Source organism: Teleopsis dalmanni, chromosome 1 (genome assembly GCF_002237135.1).
Source record: "Teleopsis dalmanni isolate 2A chromosome 1, ASM223713v2, whole genome shotgun sequence".
NCBI lineage: Eukaryota > Metazoa > Arthropoda > Insecta > Diptera > Diopsidae > Teleopsis > Teleopsis dalmanni.
In genome coordinates this window covers 199,883,401-199,902,458 of record NC_051846.1, presented here as the reverse complement: position 1 = coordinate 199,902,458, position 19,058 = coordinate 199,883,401, and the positions used below count along the sequence as shown (strand labels likewise).

At 31.4% G+C, this 19,058-nt stretch overlaps 2 protein-coding genes across 3 annotated transcripts; both read left to right on the top strand.

The window, feature by feature from the left end:
• Positions 1–624: 624 nt before the first annotated feature.
• On the top strand, positions 625–12,400 carry LOC119667049. The gene is made up of 7 exons (XM_038076330.1): positions 625–3,379; positions 5,991–6,387; positions 6,474–7,024; positions 9,105–9,107; positions 10,377–10,732; positions 10,800–10,989; positions 12,124–12,400. Exons 1-7 carry the CDS (start codon positions 625–627, stop codon positions 12,285–12,287), a joined length of 4,416 nt encoding a protein of 1,471 aa, XP_037932258.1. The 3' UTR covers positions 12,288–12,400.
• A 1,103-nt stretch (positions 12,401–13,503) lies between these two features.
• Positions 13,504–18,529, top strand: LOC119671262. 2 transcript variants are annotated; one of them, XM_038081808.1, is made up of 4 exons: positions 13,504–14,600; positions 15,630–16,067; positions 16,212–17,681; positions 17,916–18,529. In XM_038081808.1, the coding sequence occupies exons 1-4, from the start codon at positions 13,955–13,957 to the stop codon at positions 18,146–18,148; spliced, it is 2,787 nt and encodes a 928-aa protein (XP_037937736.1). In that variant the 5' UTR covers positions 13,504–13,954; the 3' UTR covers positions 18,149–18,529. The 2 variants fall into 2 exon arrangements, with proteins under 2 accessions (XP_037937736.1, XP_037937737.1); XM_038081809.1 differs by having other exon boundaries at positions 13,505–14,600; positions 15,630–17,941.
• The last annotated feature ends 529 nt before the right edge of the window (positions 18,530–19,058 follow it).

The following is a 19,058-nucleotide window of genomic DNA, read 5'->3' as shown; positions in this document are numbered from 1 at the left end:
CTTAAGCAGAAACATTAACAATTTCAACTGACCAAGTTAATACGAGCCAAGCTTCAACGGATAAGCAGAGCCATGTGTGATGATTGGATTTGCAATTCACATTCGCTTGCACTTCAGTTGAACAACAGAAGTCGAAGCGTGTGGGTCGAGTAATGTACTGGTAATGAAAAATTATGGCAGGTTTACTATTGAAGTGAAAAGCGCCTTACATGACTAACGTAGTGCTACATTCGAGAGGCTTCCGTGGCCAATAAGTCGAAAAGTACAAGTAAAAGTTTTATTTTTACATATTTATTATTATTCGCAAACGTTTTCGTAGAACCTATGATTAGATCAACAATTCGTAACGCTTCGATTAATATCGGTAAAGATGATATTTAGTGACATCTGCACTGGAACGTTAAAATTCAAATTATGAAATCTCAAAGTACTCATACGCGACTGTATGGAAAGTTTCACTTTGGTAAAAGTACGTTTCATTTATGTCGAAGACGTTAACGAGACTGGTTGTGTATAAGCGCGAGTGTGAAATTAAAATTATTCATAAGGAAGTAAAACAACCGGATGTGTAATATCCTTTTGGGATAGTTGCATATAGAACAAACATACAAATACTGCCTCAAAATGCTGACATTTTTCATAGTAACAAAACTGTTACTATTAAAAATTTTATTGGCCAGTATATCTGGTCTGAGTGGATATGAGTATGGGTATCATCCAAGTGCAGAAGAATTCGATCAGTTCTTACGTGAAACGAGCAAAACTTGGACCAGAGATTTGCTTGCAAATCAAAGACGTAGTTCGTGGACGCAAACGTATCCGAAACGCAATGACGCAGGTGATTTTGTGCCAAAATATAATTATAAAAATTTTAATAATTTAAATACGCTAAATAAATGGACAGAATATGTGCAGAAAGTAACGAAACCAACATCACATAATCGTAATGAATTTCCTGATCAAGAAAGTGCATCAAGTATATTACATGCTGGAAACAGCATAGGTTCCACTTTAGATTTTACTATGTTCAGTGATGAAAACAATGATCCAACAGCAACAGAAATATATAAAGTGCAAAATCCTAAACCAATGCAACAGCATTTAAGTGAAAGTGTTGAATTTGTAACGAATAACAGACCTTCTGTGGGAAGTATTGCGTCCACGAGACCAAATTTTTTTAACAATCAAATTAAACAAACTCATGGTGACATAGTAAATATTGAAGATTCTACTGAAAGTAGTAAAATTGTGAATACTGAAAATAATTTATCACTCATTAATGCCTATCAAAATAATAGTGAAGCACAGTTTCCCATATTCTTTACAAATCCTGCCACTGGCATTGTCTATGCTATAACCGAAATCGGCAAAATGCAAAATAATAATACTACCTCAAATGAAAGTATACCCATTTATATAACAAAAGAACAATATGACCGTGATATGTATTTGCTTAGAAGACATTATGAATACAATTGCCAGAGTAATGGTTTGAGCACTGAAAATAAATTCCTAACACCTACCACTATAACCTCTGTGTTATCAGCCTCACCAAATACAACTGGTCGACCACATATTATCAGATTACAAAAACCGTCAAATTCTGTAACGAAATTATTTACTGAAAAGTTTCCAAGTGAAATTAATAAACCACCACCTGTGATGGTGCAAACTGAATTAACCGTGAATGATCATGTCAATAGACCACCGAAAACAAAAAACAAGCCCTCCACTAAAAAAAAGAAACGCAAAAAAATTAAACGTCCAATTAGAAAACCAACTGCGAACACTGCTTTTAAGAAATCACAGTTACATACCGTTACAAAATCTACAATTCCAAAAATTGTAATAGGCACCCGCACAACAACAATAAAACCCTCAACTAATACTAATCGTTTATCAACACAGTTAGAAAAACCAAACATTCCTACCAGAATTTTCAATAAAACTTCAAGCGTCTCTACTAAAAAGGTCCCGAGAAGTACTAAACGAAATATAGATGACATTCCTACGATAATTCAATCAAAAAACAAAAGACGAAAACGATCCTTAACAAAAATAAATGGTCTAACTAGTCAAGTTGATAATGCTAGAAAGACGTCTAACAGAACTCATACACATACTGTTTGGCCAACCACAGAATCAAATATAATTGCCAAACAGAATCCTACAAGAATTGTGCGTCAAAATAAGTACAACCCCAAAACACCACGTAAGCGAAAGACTTCAAAACGAAACAAAGTAAAGAACACCAGGCAAACGGACATACCAAAGCGAAATCAGACTAAACTTTTAGTATTGACTGCTTTAAGTAGGCATAATTCGACACAAGAAACAGAAACACATAATACAGGAACATACCTATTTTCTAATTCGCTTAGTAATAGTACAGATAAAAAAGGCACCCCAAAACAATTCCATGCAACGCAAGAAAACGAGTCTTTGGGAAATAAAACTGTCATTAAAGGTGCGACATCATTGGGAAACCTGTCAAACTCTCAGAAAAAAAAACGTAAGAAGAAAAAGCGAAAAGAAGAACGTGGTGACTCAGGTTTCAATATATTCGATCTAATCAGTGATGAAGATGATGATTATTATGACGATGACGATGATGATGCATCTTACTATGAGAATGATGACGACGATATACCCACAAGACGCAAACCTCCCAAACGAAATAAAATAAAAACTGAAGTAAGTACAGAACAAACCGAATCATTTGAAAATTCTACTGCCGATGATTTAAAGGAAGAATCAACGCAACAAAATAGTAGCTCCGCAGAAGCTGGCGCTGACTATGGTGCTATGGAGGAAGATACTAATCTGCACGTTGACTACAATAACAGTGAAGAGACATTCGATAACAGCGACCGCTTAAAAACTTCAAGTAGTAAAAAGCGCATACGTCGTAGACCACAAAATTCATTTGAAGATGATTATGACAATGATTATTCTGAAGAAAATGATGATAATGAAGGCGGCGTTGGTGGCTTTTTTCGCATGATTTTCTATCCAGTACAAGTTGTAATGTCGAAATTAATTGATGGTAACAATAGAGGTAGTAACGAAGATGATGATGACGATGATGATGAAATTAAAACTAAATATCCCACATATACATTGTATAATAATGCTATAACACATGATGAGAGTGAAGAGACTGAAGATAATGAAAAAAATTCTTGGAGTGATTGGTTTAGTTCTTGGTTTGGCTTCAATCGTCAAACAAAGAAAATAGATGATGTTCCAATAGCAACTGGAAATTCAGAGAGTCCAGCAAAAACACAAAATAAACAAAAGGAGCCAAGTTGGTTTGATTTACTATTCGGTTATGGCGGTACGACGGATGGATCTAAAGAGGAAGAAAATGATTATGATAGTAAGTGATAAACAGATTCAGTAGTGTGATCTATAAAATATATTATTTTTTAATGCATGTCTCCTTATTATATCTCTGGTTTACAATGTGTATATTAATTCTTTAATAATATCTATATTATACACTTGATTAGTTACACTACACCTTAAACTAGTTTTAATAATGTCATTTGTTTTTTTATTATTAAATAAACTATATTTTTACTATTAAACTTGTTTATTCTTTTACAAAAAAAAATTATTTTTTATGTGTTGACCACTGAAATTAAACGGAACGAATAGATTGCATGCCTAGAAAAATAAATGGCTCTTATTGAAGACATTCAAAGGAAATAAGATTTTTTTACAATGTAAAAAATATAATAAAAGATAATGCATACGGAAGTAACTTGTTATTAGTGAGTTATAAAAATAATCACATAAGACAAGAGGAAATATGATGGTTATCATTATCGTAGGTACAATTATTATTCCACTTTCTGTTTTTTGAAATATTTGTAATTAAAAAATCAAGATTTAAGATGATTATTTATTTATGATAAAAGATGGTACTTCAGAAGTAACATATCAGTTATTATTATATTTTTTTTTCTTTTGGTAAATCAGAAGTTAAGCATACAACCGTGATTCTTAGCAGATCTTATTCCAATAATATTTTGTGACTCTTCTTCACCATAGCCTTATGGATTTCATCTAAACAAATATAGGTCAGAATTTTCAATCCATCTGCAATGGATTGTACACTATATTTCAAATGGAGTCCATAATTGATTGGGTGCGTTTTAAAGTTCCATATAAATTATATGAATTGATCACTACATGTTTTCTAATTTGTAAAAATTATAATATAATATTATAAAAATTATCACTTTATTCGCTTAGCAAATGGGTTAGCAACCTTCACTACTTAAATCCCCTATGAAGCACAGATTTAACATTATTCTTTATTAGTTTAAGTGAGCATACGTCGGGATCACGATATAATATTACTCGTACCCACATTGATATTATTAATTGTATTAGTCTTAGTGAAAATAAGTGATTATAATATTAAAAATATATAGGTACTAAGAGCTCTATGACAACGCATGGCAAAACTTGATGAGTTGTAGTGATGAAGGAAGGTTATGCATCATTAGTTTTTAATGGACATGAATTATATAAAATGATATAAAATCATTCATTTAAGGTATTTAGTAAACATGATTTTGATTGCCGTTTGATATATATATATATTTTACTCAGAAATGGTTATAAAGTTAAATAGGTGATCTTTTTTTTTAAATACACATAACCTGTATGTATTTTAAAATGATTTGAGTTGTTGATTACTAATTGATCACCCAATATGCTTTATTATTACAATTAATACAGCTTTGTTTTTTTCCTTAGATGAAGAGGTTCGAAAAGTAGTGAACTACAAAAAAAAAAATATATTTTATAGTATTTTAATTAATGAAATTTTTGGCTGATCATACAGCTGTTTCGAGTATTCCCAAATACTCATCATCAGTGGTCTTAGAAATATTTCTTGCATTTAATTATTCATAAACAATTTTTTGAGACTGCAAGTACCAGGAATAGAACTCGTGCTCTGCCAAATTTGAAACTCAGAGTCAGCGTTCATTAGTCAACTGACCCAAAGCTGTACTTGACTTGTAAGTTCGCACTTTTTTCCGGAGTTTTGTTGATTTGCTGTGAAAGTTTATTAACAAATTGACTAGCTGTGTTATATTAGAATGAAATCATAAATCAGCTGCCGAGTAATGGAATTAATTATATTTATTTTTTCATTAATAAATATTTAAGGTAAAATAAAATCTATTTATATATATCTCAAAGGTACATTATTCTAAAGTTTGGAATTGGATTAGTTGGGCGAAAGGCTGCACAAAAGAACTTCCAGGTCACAGTGCATGCACAGTCTATCTACAATAAGAATATTTCAAAGGTCCATTTCATTACTTTTTCTTATTACGTACTCAAACTATACTTCAGAGCTTTACCTATTCTGTTTTACAATACCTATATCCGGAGATGTTTTGTATTGATTATAACTATTATAGGTTTGTCTTTAATTTGAAATTCAAGTATCTTTATTATTTATTTGAAAAAAGGTCCATTTCATTACTTTTTCTTATTACGTACTCAAACTATACTTCAGAGCTTTACCTATTCTGTTTTACAATACCTATATCCGGAGATGTTTTGTATTGATTATAACTATTATAGGTTTGTCTTTAATTTGAAATTCAAGTATCTTTTTTATTTATTTGAAAAAATTACACATAAATTAAAATTTCAATTTAAATTAAATATGACCTTTGTATATCTGCACTAATTAACTTTTAGATTGTTACACTTATAAACGGTGTAAACCCAAATTTAAAATTTTTTTTTTAAATTTCATACTCACCTGTCGAACTGTGAAAACCCTAAAATTTGTTCTTCACCTCTTAGTTACTTTAATATAAATAATTGCAAATTTGTTACGCTTTCTTTAACATCTCCCAAACACTCTTAAAATGTTGACCTTAATTTTCACAATTTGTAATTTGTAGAAGCAATTTGTTTTGCTTTTATCTAAACTAAGTTTATTTTGGCAATTGCAGAATGGTTCTCAAGTTGGTTTGAATCAAAACCGAAAACAAGTCGACGCAAGAAAGCCACTACGACAACCACAACTACAGCATCAACACCACAAGTGCCTATTTTAACAATTGTGGATCCTCTAAAAAATCCACAAAATTGGATAGGAATTTTGGCACATCACATTATCAATTCAACATCTACTACAACACAAAATCCAATCTTTCAAGCAATCACCCGGGCTACTAGAACCACAACGACAACAACAGAAAATCCCGATTTGCCTACACGTATCAACTATGATAAATATCAAATTTGGCGTCTTAAGCCACAAGACGAAATACAAGAGAAGGCTTTGGAAGATTTGAAAAGAAGCGAGGATGGTATTAAATTACAATGGCTTAAGGGTCCTAGTCTAAGGTTAATACTTTTCATATTTTAATTAGTACATTATAATTATTATTATTTTATTTTTCATTTATTATTTATTATTTTCACTTGTCCAGAGGTCTTACTGATGTATTGGTGCCCCCAAAAATGCTTATCGATTTTCAAGGTACTCTAAATTTTGAAGGTGTAGCGCATGAGGTGCTTATATTTGATGTTGGGAAAGCAATTGCTTATGAAAAATCTAGAGAACAATTTGTTATTGCAACAACTAAGCGACCAAAGAAACAACAAACAAAAGTACAGCCTATCACAATGTCATGGAACAAATATCACGGGTACGATGACATTGTAAAATATCTAGAAATTTTACGCATGCGTTACCCGCAATTAGTTGAACTGATACATATAGGACGCTCATATGAGGGCAGACCTTTGATAGTCGTTAAAATAGAATCCAAAGACACAACAACAACAACAACAAATTTAGACAGTGAAGAATATGGCAACAACCATGCGGAGGTCAAACGAAAGAAACTACGTTTAAAAGAGAAATCAGGTGAAGCAAATGCTGTATTTATTGAGGCTGGCATACATGGTTTAGAATGGATAGCACCAGCGACAGCGTTATGGATGATCAGCGAGGTGTTACGCATCATGAAGAACAACAGTGAGTATTTACAGTAATGCAGTCTTGAAATATAATTAGTAAAAGCGTAAGTAGAATTATTTATATAAAATGAAAAAACATGTGCCTTTAGTTTATAGTAAATTGTATGAAATACTACATATTTGTAATATTTATAATTATCATCAAGAAATTTCACTAATGGAAAACCATTCTAAAATAAAAATTTCTCAGTTTTATATCATCATGGATTTAACAGTATTTATGGTATAATATAAAGTAGCATTTATATTTAACAAAATATACAACCCTTCTTAAGCTATATAGCCGTATATATAATTGCTATAAAACTTTACTTATCTAAAGTAAGTTTAGTTGGATTAGTGATATTATTAATCGATTCATGATATTATTTTCAAAAATTAAATTAATTGAGGGTCTATCTGAGGGTCTATTTACCTACACTTTGAATAAAACCTAAGTAGTTTTATAATTTTACTTAGAAAATATAATCATAGACAAGTAAACACCGATTCGCTTAAATAAGCTACAAATAGAAAATATTTTTTCATCTCATTCATAAGACATGCAAGAATTAATAAGTGTGATTTTCCTGCAGGAATAACTTCAATACTTATCATATTCTATCAGTAACCTAATATAAAAAATCTATTTTTCTGATTAAAACCATGAAAAGTTAGAATGACTACCTTTTATAAAGGTACAATATATGCAATTTGTTATTAAAGTTTTAACTATCATTGAAGTCAGTTCTTCAGATGTTTCTAGTGTTCTCATATATGCACTGCGTATGCAATTTTTGCGCTTTACAAAAATATCTCCATACTCGTATCCCAGATATCGAAGAGAAATATTGAACTGCGTCGATTTCTTGTATAGATATCAGGGAGAGTTTCTTCTTAGTATCCGTTTCACCTAGTGGGGCATAAGACCGCCAGGGAGAGCTTAGCACTGTTTTATATATAAATCGATGTGTACTAAGGGTTTTATAGTAACTTAACTGCTAAAAACAACATGTTCTTATTAACTTATAGGAATTATTTTAAAATCAATTTTAAATATGTGAATACTTGATATCATGTGTATCTGTGTTGCAGAAAACATTATAGGTACCATAGTCGCTATATTTCCATTCTGTTGGGACTATTAAATTAAAAATATTTATCTGGTTGTCTTCAGAATTTTAAAGTCGTAGTTTTCTGTTTCAGAAGTACAATAGAATCTGTACAGTTTTTATGCAGTCTATAATGAGTTCTGTTTTGAAATATATAATCAAACAGAAAATAAATTTTTTAGAATTTTTTGCGAATGAAAGTTTATTTAGACAAACTTTTATTTTAATATATATGGAAATACTTTTTAATTTCGTAAATGCCAAGATTCGTAAAGCTGCAAATTTGCGACACATCTTTTTCTGCCTACACATCTGTTAGTGGTTTATTTATTGTAGAACACAATTCCGGTATTATTTTTGTCGGTGAAACTTGTGTTCTATCCCAACAACAATATGATTTCTTTAATATTCTTCACAAACCAATATTATGCATTATCGAAAAAAGAGTTTGACCCGATCAAACGATATTTTATTTAACTGAAAAATCTTCATATACATAATCTCTATCTCTATCTAATCTTCATGTCCAATAATTAGATCAGATCTAAGACATTTTGATTTCTTCAAATAAGAATTCGGTCTACTGAAAACTGTTCATGTGCGTCTTCTGCCCAGTATGAAGAGTCCAATTAATGAATTTAATATTTTATTCGAACAGCATTTCAGGTTATTAAAAATTCTATATATACATAAATAGTCCATTTTGGAGATTCAGTAGTTTTCATATTTTCCGAACCGTATTTCAGTCTAGTAAAAAGTCTGAACTGAAATTCTTATGAAATTCTGAATTCAAAATGCATCCATTTTGGAGGAGACATAATCAAAACATTATACTTTATTTGCGAAATATCTCAGTCTAGAAAAAATTTAATATATACAAGGTGTTTCAAGAGATTGGTGGGAGCAGATTTCGTTGTATTTAAACAATATTTCAGTTTACTGAAAAATCTCCATATACAAAATCTCTCAATGCTGAAACAGATTGAGAAGGTTTTGTTTTCTTCAAATAATGTTTCAGTCTACTGAAAACTGTCCATGTACATATTCTGTCCATTATGAAGAATCCAGTTAGTGAATATTTTATTTTATTCGATCAGCATTGTAGACTATTAAAAATTCTATATATACATATTTAGTTCATTTTGGAGAGGCTAGATAAAGAAGGTTTTATATTATTCAACAGATTATATATTTTGGAGTCCAGATTCAGAAGGTTTTATATTATCCAAACAGCAGTTCAGTGCATTGAAAATTCTATATGTGCGTAATTATCTAAGTCTGCAAGGGCCAGAATCGCGAGATTTTGTATTATTCGAACCACATCTCAGTCTACTGAAAAATTTGTTTTTGCATGGTTTCTCCAGTTGGGGAGGGCTGGATTCGAAAGTTTTTGCTTTATTTGAGCAACATTTCATTTTATTGAGTATTCTATATCCACATAATTTTTCCATTTTGGAGGAACTAGTTAGAGGAGATTTTATTTTATTCGAACAACATTTTAGTCTGCTGAAAATTGGCCATGTGCATAATCTGTCCATTATTGAGAAACGGGCCGAAGCTTTACTTGTTTTAGTTTGCTTGTAGCGTAATACATAACAAGTCGTCAACGTACATATGATAATAAAAATAATTATACTAGCTATTTCAATAGCTAAAAGACGGTTTTTCCTAAACAAAAAAAAAAACAATGTGATACATTATAATTTCGTTCTTATAATTCGAAACTTACTTGCTCCACTCGTATAACTTTTTACCGATGCATATCCCGTACCCGATTATAGTGCCCCAGAAACATAATACGGTAATATAATAATACAATTACAACTAATCTGAAAATAGTCAATTTTTTATTTCAATAAAATGAAAGTCATAGTAAGATGTTATGGACTACTTACGAAACACGACCCAAAATTTCTACAATCACATTTAGAAATTGTATTCGTGTTGCACATTTATTTCGAGCCTCGGAATCTGCTTTGCCTCTACAACATGGGCATTGAGCTCTTTCTTTAGCTGCATCCCGTTTTAATTTACATATTTTACAGGCACAAGGCTCCCGTAAACACGGCTTCCGAGGCGCATCATTCTCATGCACACAGCATGGCAGCATTCCAACGAATAAATTTTGAATTTAGAATTGAAAAAATATTTAAGGCATAATAAGTTTGTTAAATTAATTGTTTTTAACAAATATTAATATAAAAAAAGCTTACTAAAAGTAAAAGTAAAAGCTTACTAAGAGTTTTGTTCTATTTTCAGACAATACCAAATCGGACTTTGTTAAACAAACAACTTGGTATATAATGCCACTTTTAAATCCCGATGGTTATGTTTATAGTCATGAATATGATCGCTTTTGGAAAAAGTCACGTTCTCGACATGTAACACGTCCAAGTGGTATCATAAATTCGGCTATGACATGGTTGCAACAGAAAAGGGTAACAGAAAAAATTTGTTACGGGGTAGATTTGGACAGGAATTGGCATTATCAATGGGGCAAGCGAGGTAGCGCAAAATCTCCATGCAATGAATTTTATGCTGGACCCAGAGCATTTTCTGAACCGGAAACAAAATCATTATCAGATTTTCTAATGGATAATAGAAGACAAATTAAGGTTTTTATAATATTATTTTTAAAAAATATAAATTCTTTAAGAAAAATTTTTATCTTATCTTTTAAAGCTTTACGTATCCATGCAAGCCTACGGTCAAATAATTTCATTTCCTATAAAAGCGAACGTATCTTACAATTCCAATATTATGGATGACCTAAACGATGTAGCTATGGTTGGTATGGATGGCTTGCGTAAGAAAGGCAGTAAAACGCGCTATAAAATTGATTCTGCAAGAGATTTAGTTGAGCATCGCACAGGTTAGTGTAGAATTAAATTACTTTAGTTTCTATTAGCCTATTAAACCTCTATTAGTTAAATCACTACAGTGATTTCAGAAAGTTTGAACAACATCAGAATATACATCCACACTATATTGTTTAAGGAATAAAATCCAAATACTAGATTTAAATAATTTAGATATTTAAAGAACAACTCAAACATCAAATCCTTTTGATTTGTGTTTTGTAAAAAGATCGTAACACTAAAGAAAGTTTGGTTATTAAATTTTATGAAATTATACATTCATTAGTAACCTTTATGTAGGAAACTATGTGTATCAATAGTAGGTAGGTAATACCGGCGATCTCAAGGTATCCACTTAGGCCTATAGGCCCATTGTGTTATCGTATAATTAAAAGCTCAAAGGTTAGAACCACTAAGAACCTTTGGCATAGCTTATAATGCTATTCAGGGGAAAGACACGTAGTTCACCAAGGTCCTCAAAGAAAAAAGCACCTAAAGTGATAAGTTACCGCCGCGCAGGTGCTGGACAGAAACAGAGCAGATGGGAGGTACTTTTATCGTCCTCTTCACTACTGCGGCAGGTATGATTGAAAGGGAGATTTAGTCTTCTGCTATGGTTACCTTAAATAGAATGACCTGTAAGTAAACTTACTACAAGATTGATATCTCTACGGGGCATCTCAATAAGAGACTTTGATTTCCTAAATCAAATTTTTCACTTAAAATCTAGTTTGTTTAGCAAATAAACAGAAATGCTTTTTATAGATGAAAGAAAACAATCGGGAGACAAAACTCAAAACCAAATCAGAATGAGTCAACTCAGCTATTCTGTTAAAGTTGCTTAAATCATATCTTTGAAATATAAAAATCATTCTAACAATATTTAACTTTTATTAAATACTTTTCACGTTTTCTCATCTTTTCATCTAGAAAAATAATCTATGGTGTGAAATGGAAATCAGATTTAAATTTTATGGCCTCCTTAAATACTTTATGTCTTATTGTTTACAAAATTTATGTTTTTTATCTCGATTATTTTATTAATTTGTCATCAAATCCCTATGAATACAGCTATTATTATTTCAGCCTACGTATATAGCATTTTATATAAAATATTATATACCTAAGCATTATTCGCATATTTTCAGGTTGCTCCGATTCATTTGCAGCCTATGAGGCAGGAATTCCCTTCAGCTATACTTTACAATTAGCAGATAATGGGGTACATGGTTACTTATTGCCAAGTTCATCTATAGCGCAAACTGCTAAGGATGCTTTTGAGATTGTAACAGCCATGCTGGATTATATTTAAATCAAAGAAACTTTACATCACATAGCAAAGACCTGCTAATTATTCCTTGTATATACATGATATTATATTAAGTTATTGTTCTCAATCTAGTTTAACATACGCGTATAATACAATGTTCTTCTATGGCATATATTTATTGTGTAGATTTACGAGTATATTTATTATAATTTTTAAAATAAAATTTGATATGACACAACTATTGAGTTTTGCTTAAGATAATTCTATGCTACATATAGGCAATCATATTGCAATGCAACTTCAATAAAAGAACACATCTACCAAATAATACTTTTTGATTTGTATTATAATTATAAATTGTTCAATTTTATAAAGTCAACTAAGTAACGATACAAGCGTTGTTAACTAAAGCATTAGTTAGGACATTTTTATTAATAAAAGATAAAAAATAATGAAATAATCAAACTATTTGATACGCAAATTGCTTCCCAAAGTGACCGGGTCTGAGTCTTGAAGCCATCTTCTACGACAACAAAACGTCAGTGCGATTGATTTCTGTTTCCAAGAAAATCAAATCAAGTTGATTTCTGCAACTGCAAAATTAATATCTGCAATATTAATCGTTCTAAAATTGGGATTCATCCAGAAGAAAGATGTGTATTATTGGATTATGACAACACTAAGTCAAATTACTGTCCAAAACGTAAGACAGGTTAGATTACTTTTTGGACGATCAGATTTCTTTGTTGTTTAAAATTCACCCGCCACTAAATTCTCAAATACGATTAGGAACAGGGTCTCAAGTAACCAGTAGCAGTCTATAGATATGTATATCTGGTGTTATACTATGTACACTGTCTATCTTATTCTCACATTTTTGAAGTATCCAAAATGAGAAATATTGAACTGCGCCTCTTTTGAAAAAGATATTTACGATACTGTAGCATTGTTCTGGATATAATTTTATTATATATTTATTTTAGTTTTAAATTTCTACTGACTCTAGAGCACAACTGATACGTTTCATGCTTTCAGAAAATGTTAATTTAGCTAAATATTGCACTATAACCATAAGCATATGATATCCATTCTAATAACTTCATGGAATATATTTACTCGTAAAAAACGGTGGTTAAGAAATACAACACATATCTCTATACACCTCATCACCAAATGAAAGATGAATATATCATCAAAATTTAGAAATCCAATTAAACTTTTGTACAATAGCATATATTTTAAATAAACAATTTAATACACTACATATAATACATTTTTTTGATATCCAAGAAATAGAATCTGTATTGTCTGTACCGAAGCTGTTGTCTAAGCCTGAATTTTGATTATAAGATAATTAAAGATTACTTTATTGATTTTTATTATATTTCCAATTGTTTTTCTAATTTGGTGTGTTGGTGCCCAGTGGATTTTCCTGTCCTGTCAATAAATTGTGTAAATACATAATTACTGAGGGTGGTTGCCTAAATTCTGTAGGTATAGCATAAAGTCTAGCTTTTCTAAACATTTCCTTTGCTTGTGCGTCAGTCAACGGCTTCTTCTTTTTCTGTACTTTTTTTGTTCCTCTTGGACAAAATTTACATTTTCTTAATATTTTCCATCTACATAACCTGTCCATTATTGAAGGACGAACATTTTTCGAACAATATTTGAATCTCTTGAAAATTCCATATGAACATAATCTGTCCTTTATGGAAGGACGAACATATTTCGAACAATATTTGAATCTCTTGCAAACTCGGTATGCACATAATCTGTCCTTTATGGAAGGCCGAACTGGTTTTATTTTATTTGGACAATATTTTAATTTATTGATCAATCTGCATGCGCATAATCTGTCCTTTATGGAAGGACGAGCAGATTTCGAACAATATTTGAATCTTTGGCAAACTCCGTATGCACATAATCTGTCCTTCATGGAAGGACGAACATATTTCGAACAATATTTCAAACTATTGAAAATTTTCCATTTACATAATCTCTCCTTTATGGAAGGACGACTCGAACAATATTTCAATCTCTTGCAAACTTCGTATGCACATAATCTGTCCTTTATGGAAGGACGAGCATATTTCGCACAATATTTTAATCTCTTGCAAACTCCGCATGCGCATAATCTCTCCTTTATGGAAGGACGACTGGAACAATATTTCAATTTATTGAAAATCCTGCATTTACATAATCTCTCCTTTATGGAAGGACGACTCGAACAATATTTCAATCTCTTGCAAACTCCGTATGCACATAATCTGTCTTTCATGGAAGACCGAACATATTTCGAACAATATTTCAATCTATTGAAAATTCTCCATTTACATAATCTCTCCTTTATGGAAGGACGACTCGAACAATATTTCAATCTCTTGCAAACTCCGTATGCACATAATCTGTCCTTTATGGAAGGACGATTATATTTCGAACAATATTTCAATCTCTTGCAAATTCCACATCCACATAATCTGTCCTTTAGAGAAGGACGAACATATTTCGAACAATATTTTAATCTATTGAAAATTCTCCAATTACATAATCTCTCCTTTATGGAAGGACGAACTGGTTTTTCTTTATTGGGACCATATTTTAAACTATGAAACATTTTACATGCACATACTCTGTCCTTTATGCATGGTTTAATTTTATTCGGACAATATTTCAATTTATTAATCAATCTGCATGCACATAATCTGTCCTTAATTGAAGGACGAATATATTTCGAACAATATTTTAATCTATTGAAAATCCTCCATTTACATAATCTCTCCTGTATAGAAGGTCGAACTCTATTGGGACCATATTTTAAACTATGAAACATTTTACATGCACATACTCTGTCCTTTATGCATGGTTTAATTTTATTCGGACAATATTTCAATTTATTAATCAATCTGCATGCACATAATCTGTCCTTAATTGAAGGACGAATATATTTCGAACAATATTTTAATCTATTGAAAATCCTCCATTTACATAATCTCTCCTGTATAGAAGGTCGAACTCTATTGGGACAATATTTCAAACTATGAAACATTTTACATGCACATACTCTGTCCTTTACGCATGGACGATCTGATTTAATTTTGTTCGGACAATATTTTAATCTATTGAAAATTCTACATGCACAAAATCTGTCCTTAATTGAGGGACGAATGTATTTCGAACAATATTTTAGTCTATTGAAAAGTCTCCAGTTACATAATCTCTCCATTATGGAAGGACGATAATATTTCGAACAGTATTTCAATCTCCTGCAAATTCCACATTTACATAATCTCTCCTTTATGGAAGGACGAACTGGTCTTATTTTATTTGGACAATATTTCGATTTATTAATCAATCTACATGCGCATAATCTCTCCTTTATGGGAGGACGAACTGGTTTTATTTTATTTGGACAATATTTCAACTTATTAATCAATCTGCATGCGCATAATCTGTCCCTTATGGAAGGTCGATTATATTCCGAACAATATTTCAATCTCTTACAAACTCCGCATGCGCATAATCTTTCCTTTATGGAAGAACGAGCATATTTCGAACAATATTTCAATCTATTGAAAATTCTCCATTTACATAATCTCTCCTTTATGGAAGGACGAACTGGTTTTATTTTATTTGGACAATATTTCGATTTATTAATCAATTTGCATGCGCATAATCTGTCCTTTATGGAAGGACGAACTGGTTTTATTTTATTTGGACAATATTTCAATTTATTAATCAATCTGCATGCGCATAATCTTTCCTTTATAGAAGGACGAGCATATTTCGAACAATATTTCAATCTCTTGCAAATTCCACATTTACATAATCTCTCCTTCATGGAAGGACGATTATATTCCGAACAATATTTCAATCTCTTGCAAACTCCGCATGCACATAATCTTTCCTTTATGGAATAACGAGCATATTTCGAACAGTATTTCAATCTATTGAAAATTCTCCATGTACATAATCTCTCCTTTATGGAAGGACGAACTGGTCTTATTTTATTTGGACAATATTTCACTTTATTAATCAATCTGCATGCGCATAATCTGTCCTTTATGGAAGGACGGACGGGTTTTATTTTATTTGGACAATATTTCAATTTATTAATCAATCTGCATGCGCATAATCTGTCCTTTATAGAAGGACGAGCATATTTCGAACAATATTTGAATCTCTTGCAAATTCCACATTTACATAATCTCTCCTTCATGGAAGGCCGATTATATTCCGAACAATATTTCAATCTCTTGCAAACTCCGCATGCGCATAATCTGTCCTTTAGAGAAGGACGAACATATTTCGAACAATATTTTAATCTATTGAAAATTCTCCAATTACATAATCTCTCCTTTATGGAAGGTCGAACTGGTCTTATTTTATTTGGACAATATTTCAATTTGTTAATCAATTTGCATGCGCATAATCTGTCCTTAATTGAAGGACGAACTGGTTTTATTTTATTTGGACAATATTTCAATTTATTAATCAATCTGCATGCGCATAATCTGTCCTTTATGGAAGGACGAACTGGTCTTATTTTATTTGGACAATATTTCAATTTATTAATCAATCTGCATGCGCATAATCTGTCCTTTATGGAAGGACGAACATATTTCGAACAATATTTAAATTTCTTGCCAACTCCGTATGCACATAATCTGTCCTTCATGGAAGCCCGAACATATTTCGAACAATATTTTAATCTATTGAAAATTCTCCATGTACATAATCTCTCTTTTATGGAAGGACGAACTGGTTTTATTTTATTTGGACAATATTTCGATTTATTAATCAATCTGCATGCGCATAATCTGTCCTTTATGGAAGGACGAACTGGTCTTATTTTATTTGGACAATATTTCAATTTATTAATCAATCTACATGCGCATAATCTATCCTTTATGGAAGGTCGAACATATTTCGAACAATATTTGAATCTCTTGCCAACTCCGTATGCACATAATCTGTCCTTCATGGAAGCCCGAACATATTTCGAGCAATATTTTAATCTATTGAAAATTCTCCATGTACATAATCTCTCTTTTATGGAAGGACTAACTGGTTTTATTTTATTTGGACAATATTTCGATTTATTAATCAATCTGCATGCGCATAATCTGTCCTTTATGGAAGGACGAGCATATTTCGAACAATATTTCAACCTCTTGCAAACTCCACATTTACATAATCTCTCCTTCATAGAAGAACGAACAGATTTCGAACAATATTTGAATCTCTTGCAAACTCCGCATGCACATATTCTGTCCTTCATGGAGGAACGAACATATTTCGAACAATACTTCAATCTATTGAAAATTCTCCATTTACATAATCTCTCCTTTATGGAAGGACGAACTGGTTTTATTTTATTTGGACAATATTTCAATTTATTAATCAATCTGCATGCGCATAATCTGTCCTTTATGGAAGGACGAACTGGTTTTATTTTATTTGGACAATATTTCAGTTTATTAATCAATCTGCATGCGCATAATCTGTCCTTTATGGAAGGACGATAATATTTCGAACAATATTTCAATCTTCTGCAAATTCTCCATTTACATAATCTCTCCTTTATGGAAGGACGAACTGGTTTTATTTTATTTGGACAATATTTCGATTTATTAATCAATCTGCATGCGCATAATCTGTCCTTTATGGAAGGACGAGCATATTTCGAACAATATTTCAATCTCCTGCAAATTCTCCATTTACATAATCTCTCCTTTATGGAAGGACGAACTGGTTTTATTTTATTTGGACAATATTTCAATTTGTTAATCAATCTGCATGCGCATAATCTCTCCTTTATGGAAGGACCAACTGGTTTGATTTTAGTTCTACATGAACATAATATGTCCATTATGGAACGCCGAGCAGGTTTTATTTTGGGATGAGCAGGTTTTATTTTGGGACAAGCAGGTTTTATTTTAGGACTAGTTTGAACAAGTTTCGCCACTTTAGTGGAACTAGTTCGAGGAATAGTTTTAGAGGGAGAAGTTTGATCAGTAGTTATTTTCTGAGAACAATATTTCATTCTGCAGAAAATTCTGCATTTACATAATCTTTCTGTTATGGATGGAGCAGATTTAAATTTCAAACAATATTTCAATCTTTTGAAAATTCTCCATGTACATAATCTCTCCATTATGGAGGCCCTAGTAGTCGAAGCCTTACATTTTCTAGTTTTCAAGTAGTGCTTTGTTTTCTGAACGGATACTGTACATATGATGGCCAAGATAAGTATACCCACAATTATAGCAGCAATACGACGATTTCTTCTAAAGAATACAAAAATATGGTACGTCATAATTATAATTTTTCTCATATAACTTAATACATACCTGCCCGAATTGTACAACTTTGTGCCATAATATATTGCATAACTAATTATTTTACCCCAGAGGAGTATTAGAGATAATGCAAACCAGCTGAAATAGTAAATTTTCAAGACAAATAAACTAAAATTGCTATCTGGAAGATTCTGTACAACTTACAAAATATAACCCACAATTTCCACACATACATTCAGAAATTGCATCCGACTGTTAACCGTTTCCGCTTCGCACGTTCTTTTCTCTTCGCAAAGGGGACAACGCGAGCATTCTTCAATTGCCTTTTGTTTCGCTTGACATTTTTTACATGGACAACGGCTTGGTTTACAATGTACGCGGGTCACTTTATGCACCTGCACAGAGCATGGCAGCATTCCAACAATTAGAATTTGAATTTTGAATTTTGAATTTGGAATTTTGAATTGAAAAGATAAACGAACAGCCGGATATTATATTTCATAATTTTTTTTAA

Coding starts and splice junctions, on each gene's coding strand:
- LOC119667049 (XM_038076330.1), top strand. CDS start 625: ATGCTGACATTTTTCATAGTAACAAAACTGTTACTATTAAAAATTTTA. Junction 6,388..6,473: donor CTTAAGGGTCCTAGTCTAAG/GTTAATACTTTT, acceptor TCACTTGTCCAG/AGGTCTTACTGATGTATTGG. Junction 10,733..10,799: donor ATAATAGAAGACAAATTAAG/GTTTTTATAATA, acceptor TATCTTTTAAAG/CTTTACGTATCCATGCAAGC.
- LOC119671262 (XM_038081808.1), top strand. CDS start 13,955: ATGGAAGGACGAACATATTTCGAACAATATTTGAATCTCTTGCAAACT. Junction 14,601..15,629: donor TAATCTCTCCTTTATGGAAG/GACGACTCGAAC, acceptor CCTTTATGGGAG/GACGAACTGGTTTTATTTTA. Junction 17,682..17,915: donor TAATCTGTCCTTTATGGAAG/GACGAACTGGTT, acceptor CCTTTATGGAAG/GACGAGCATATTTCGAACAA.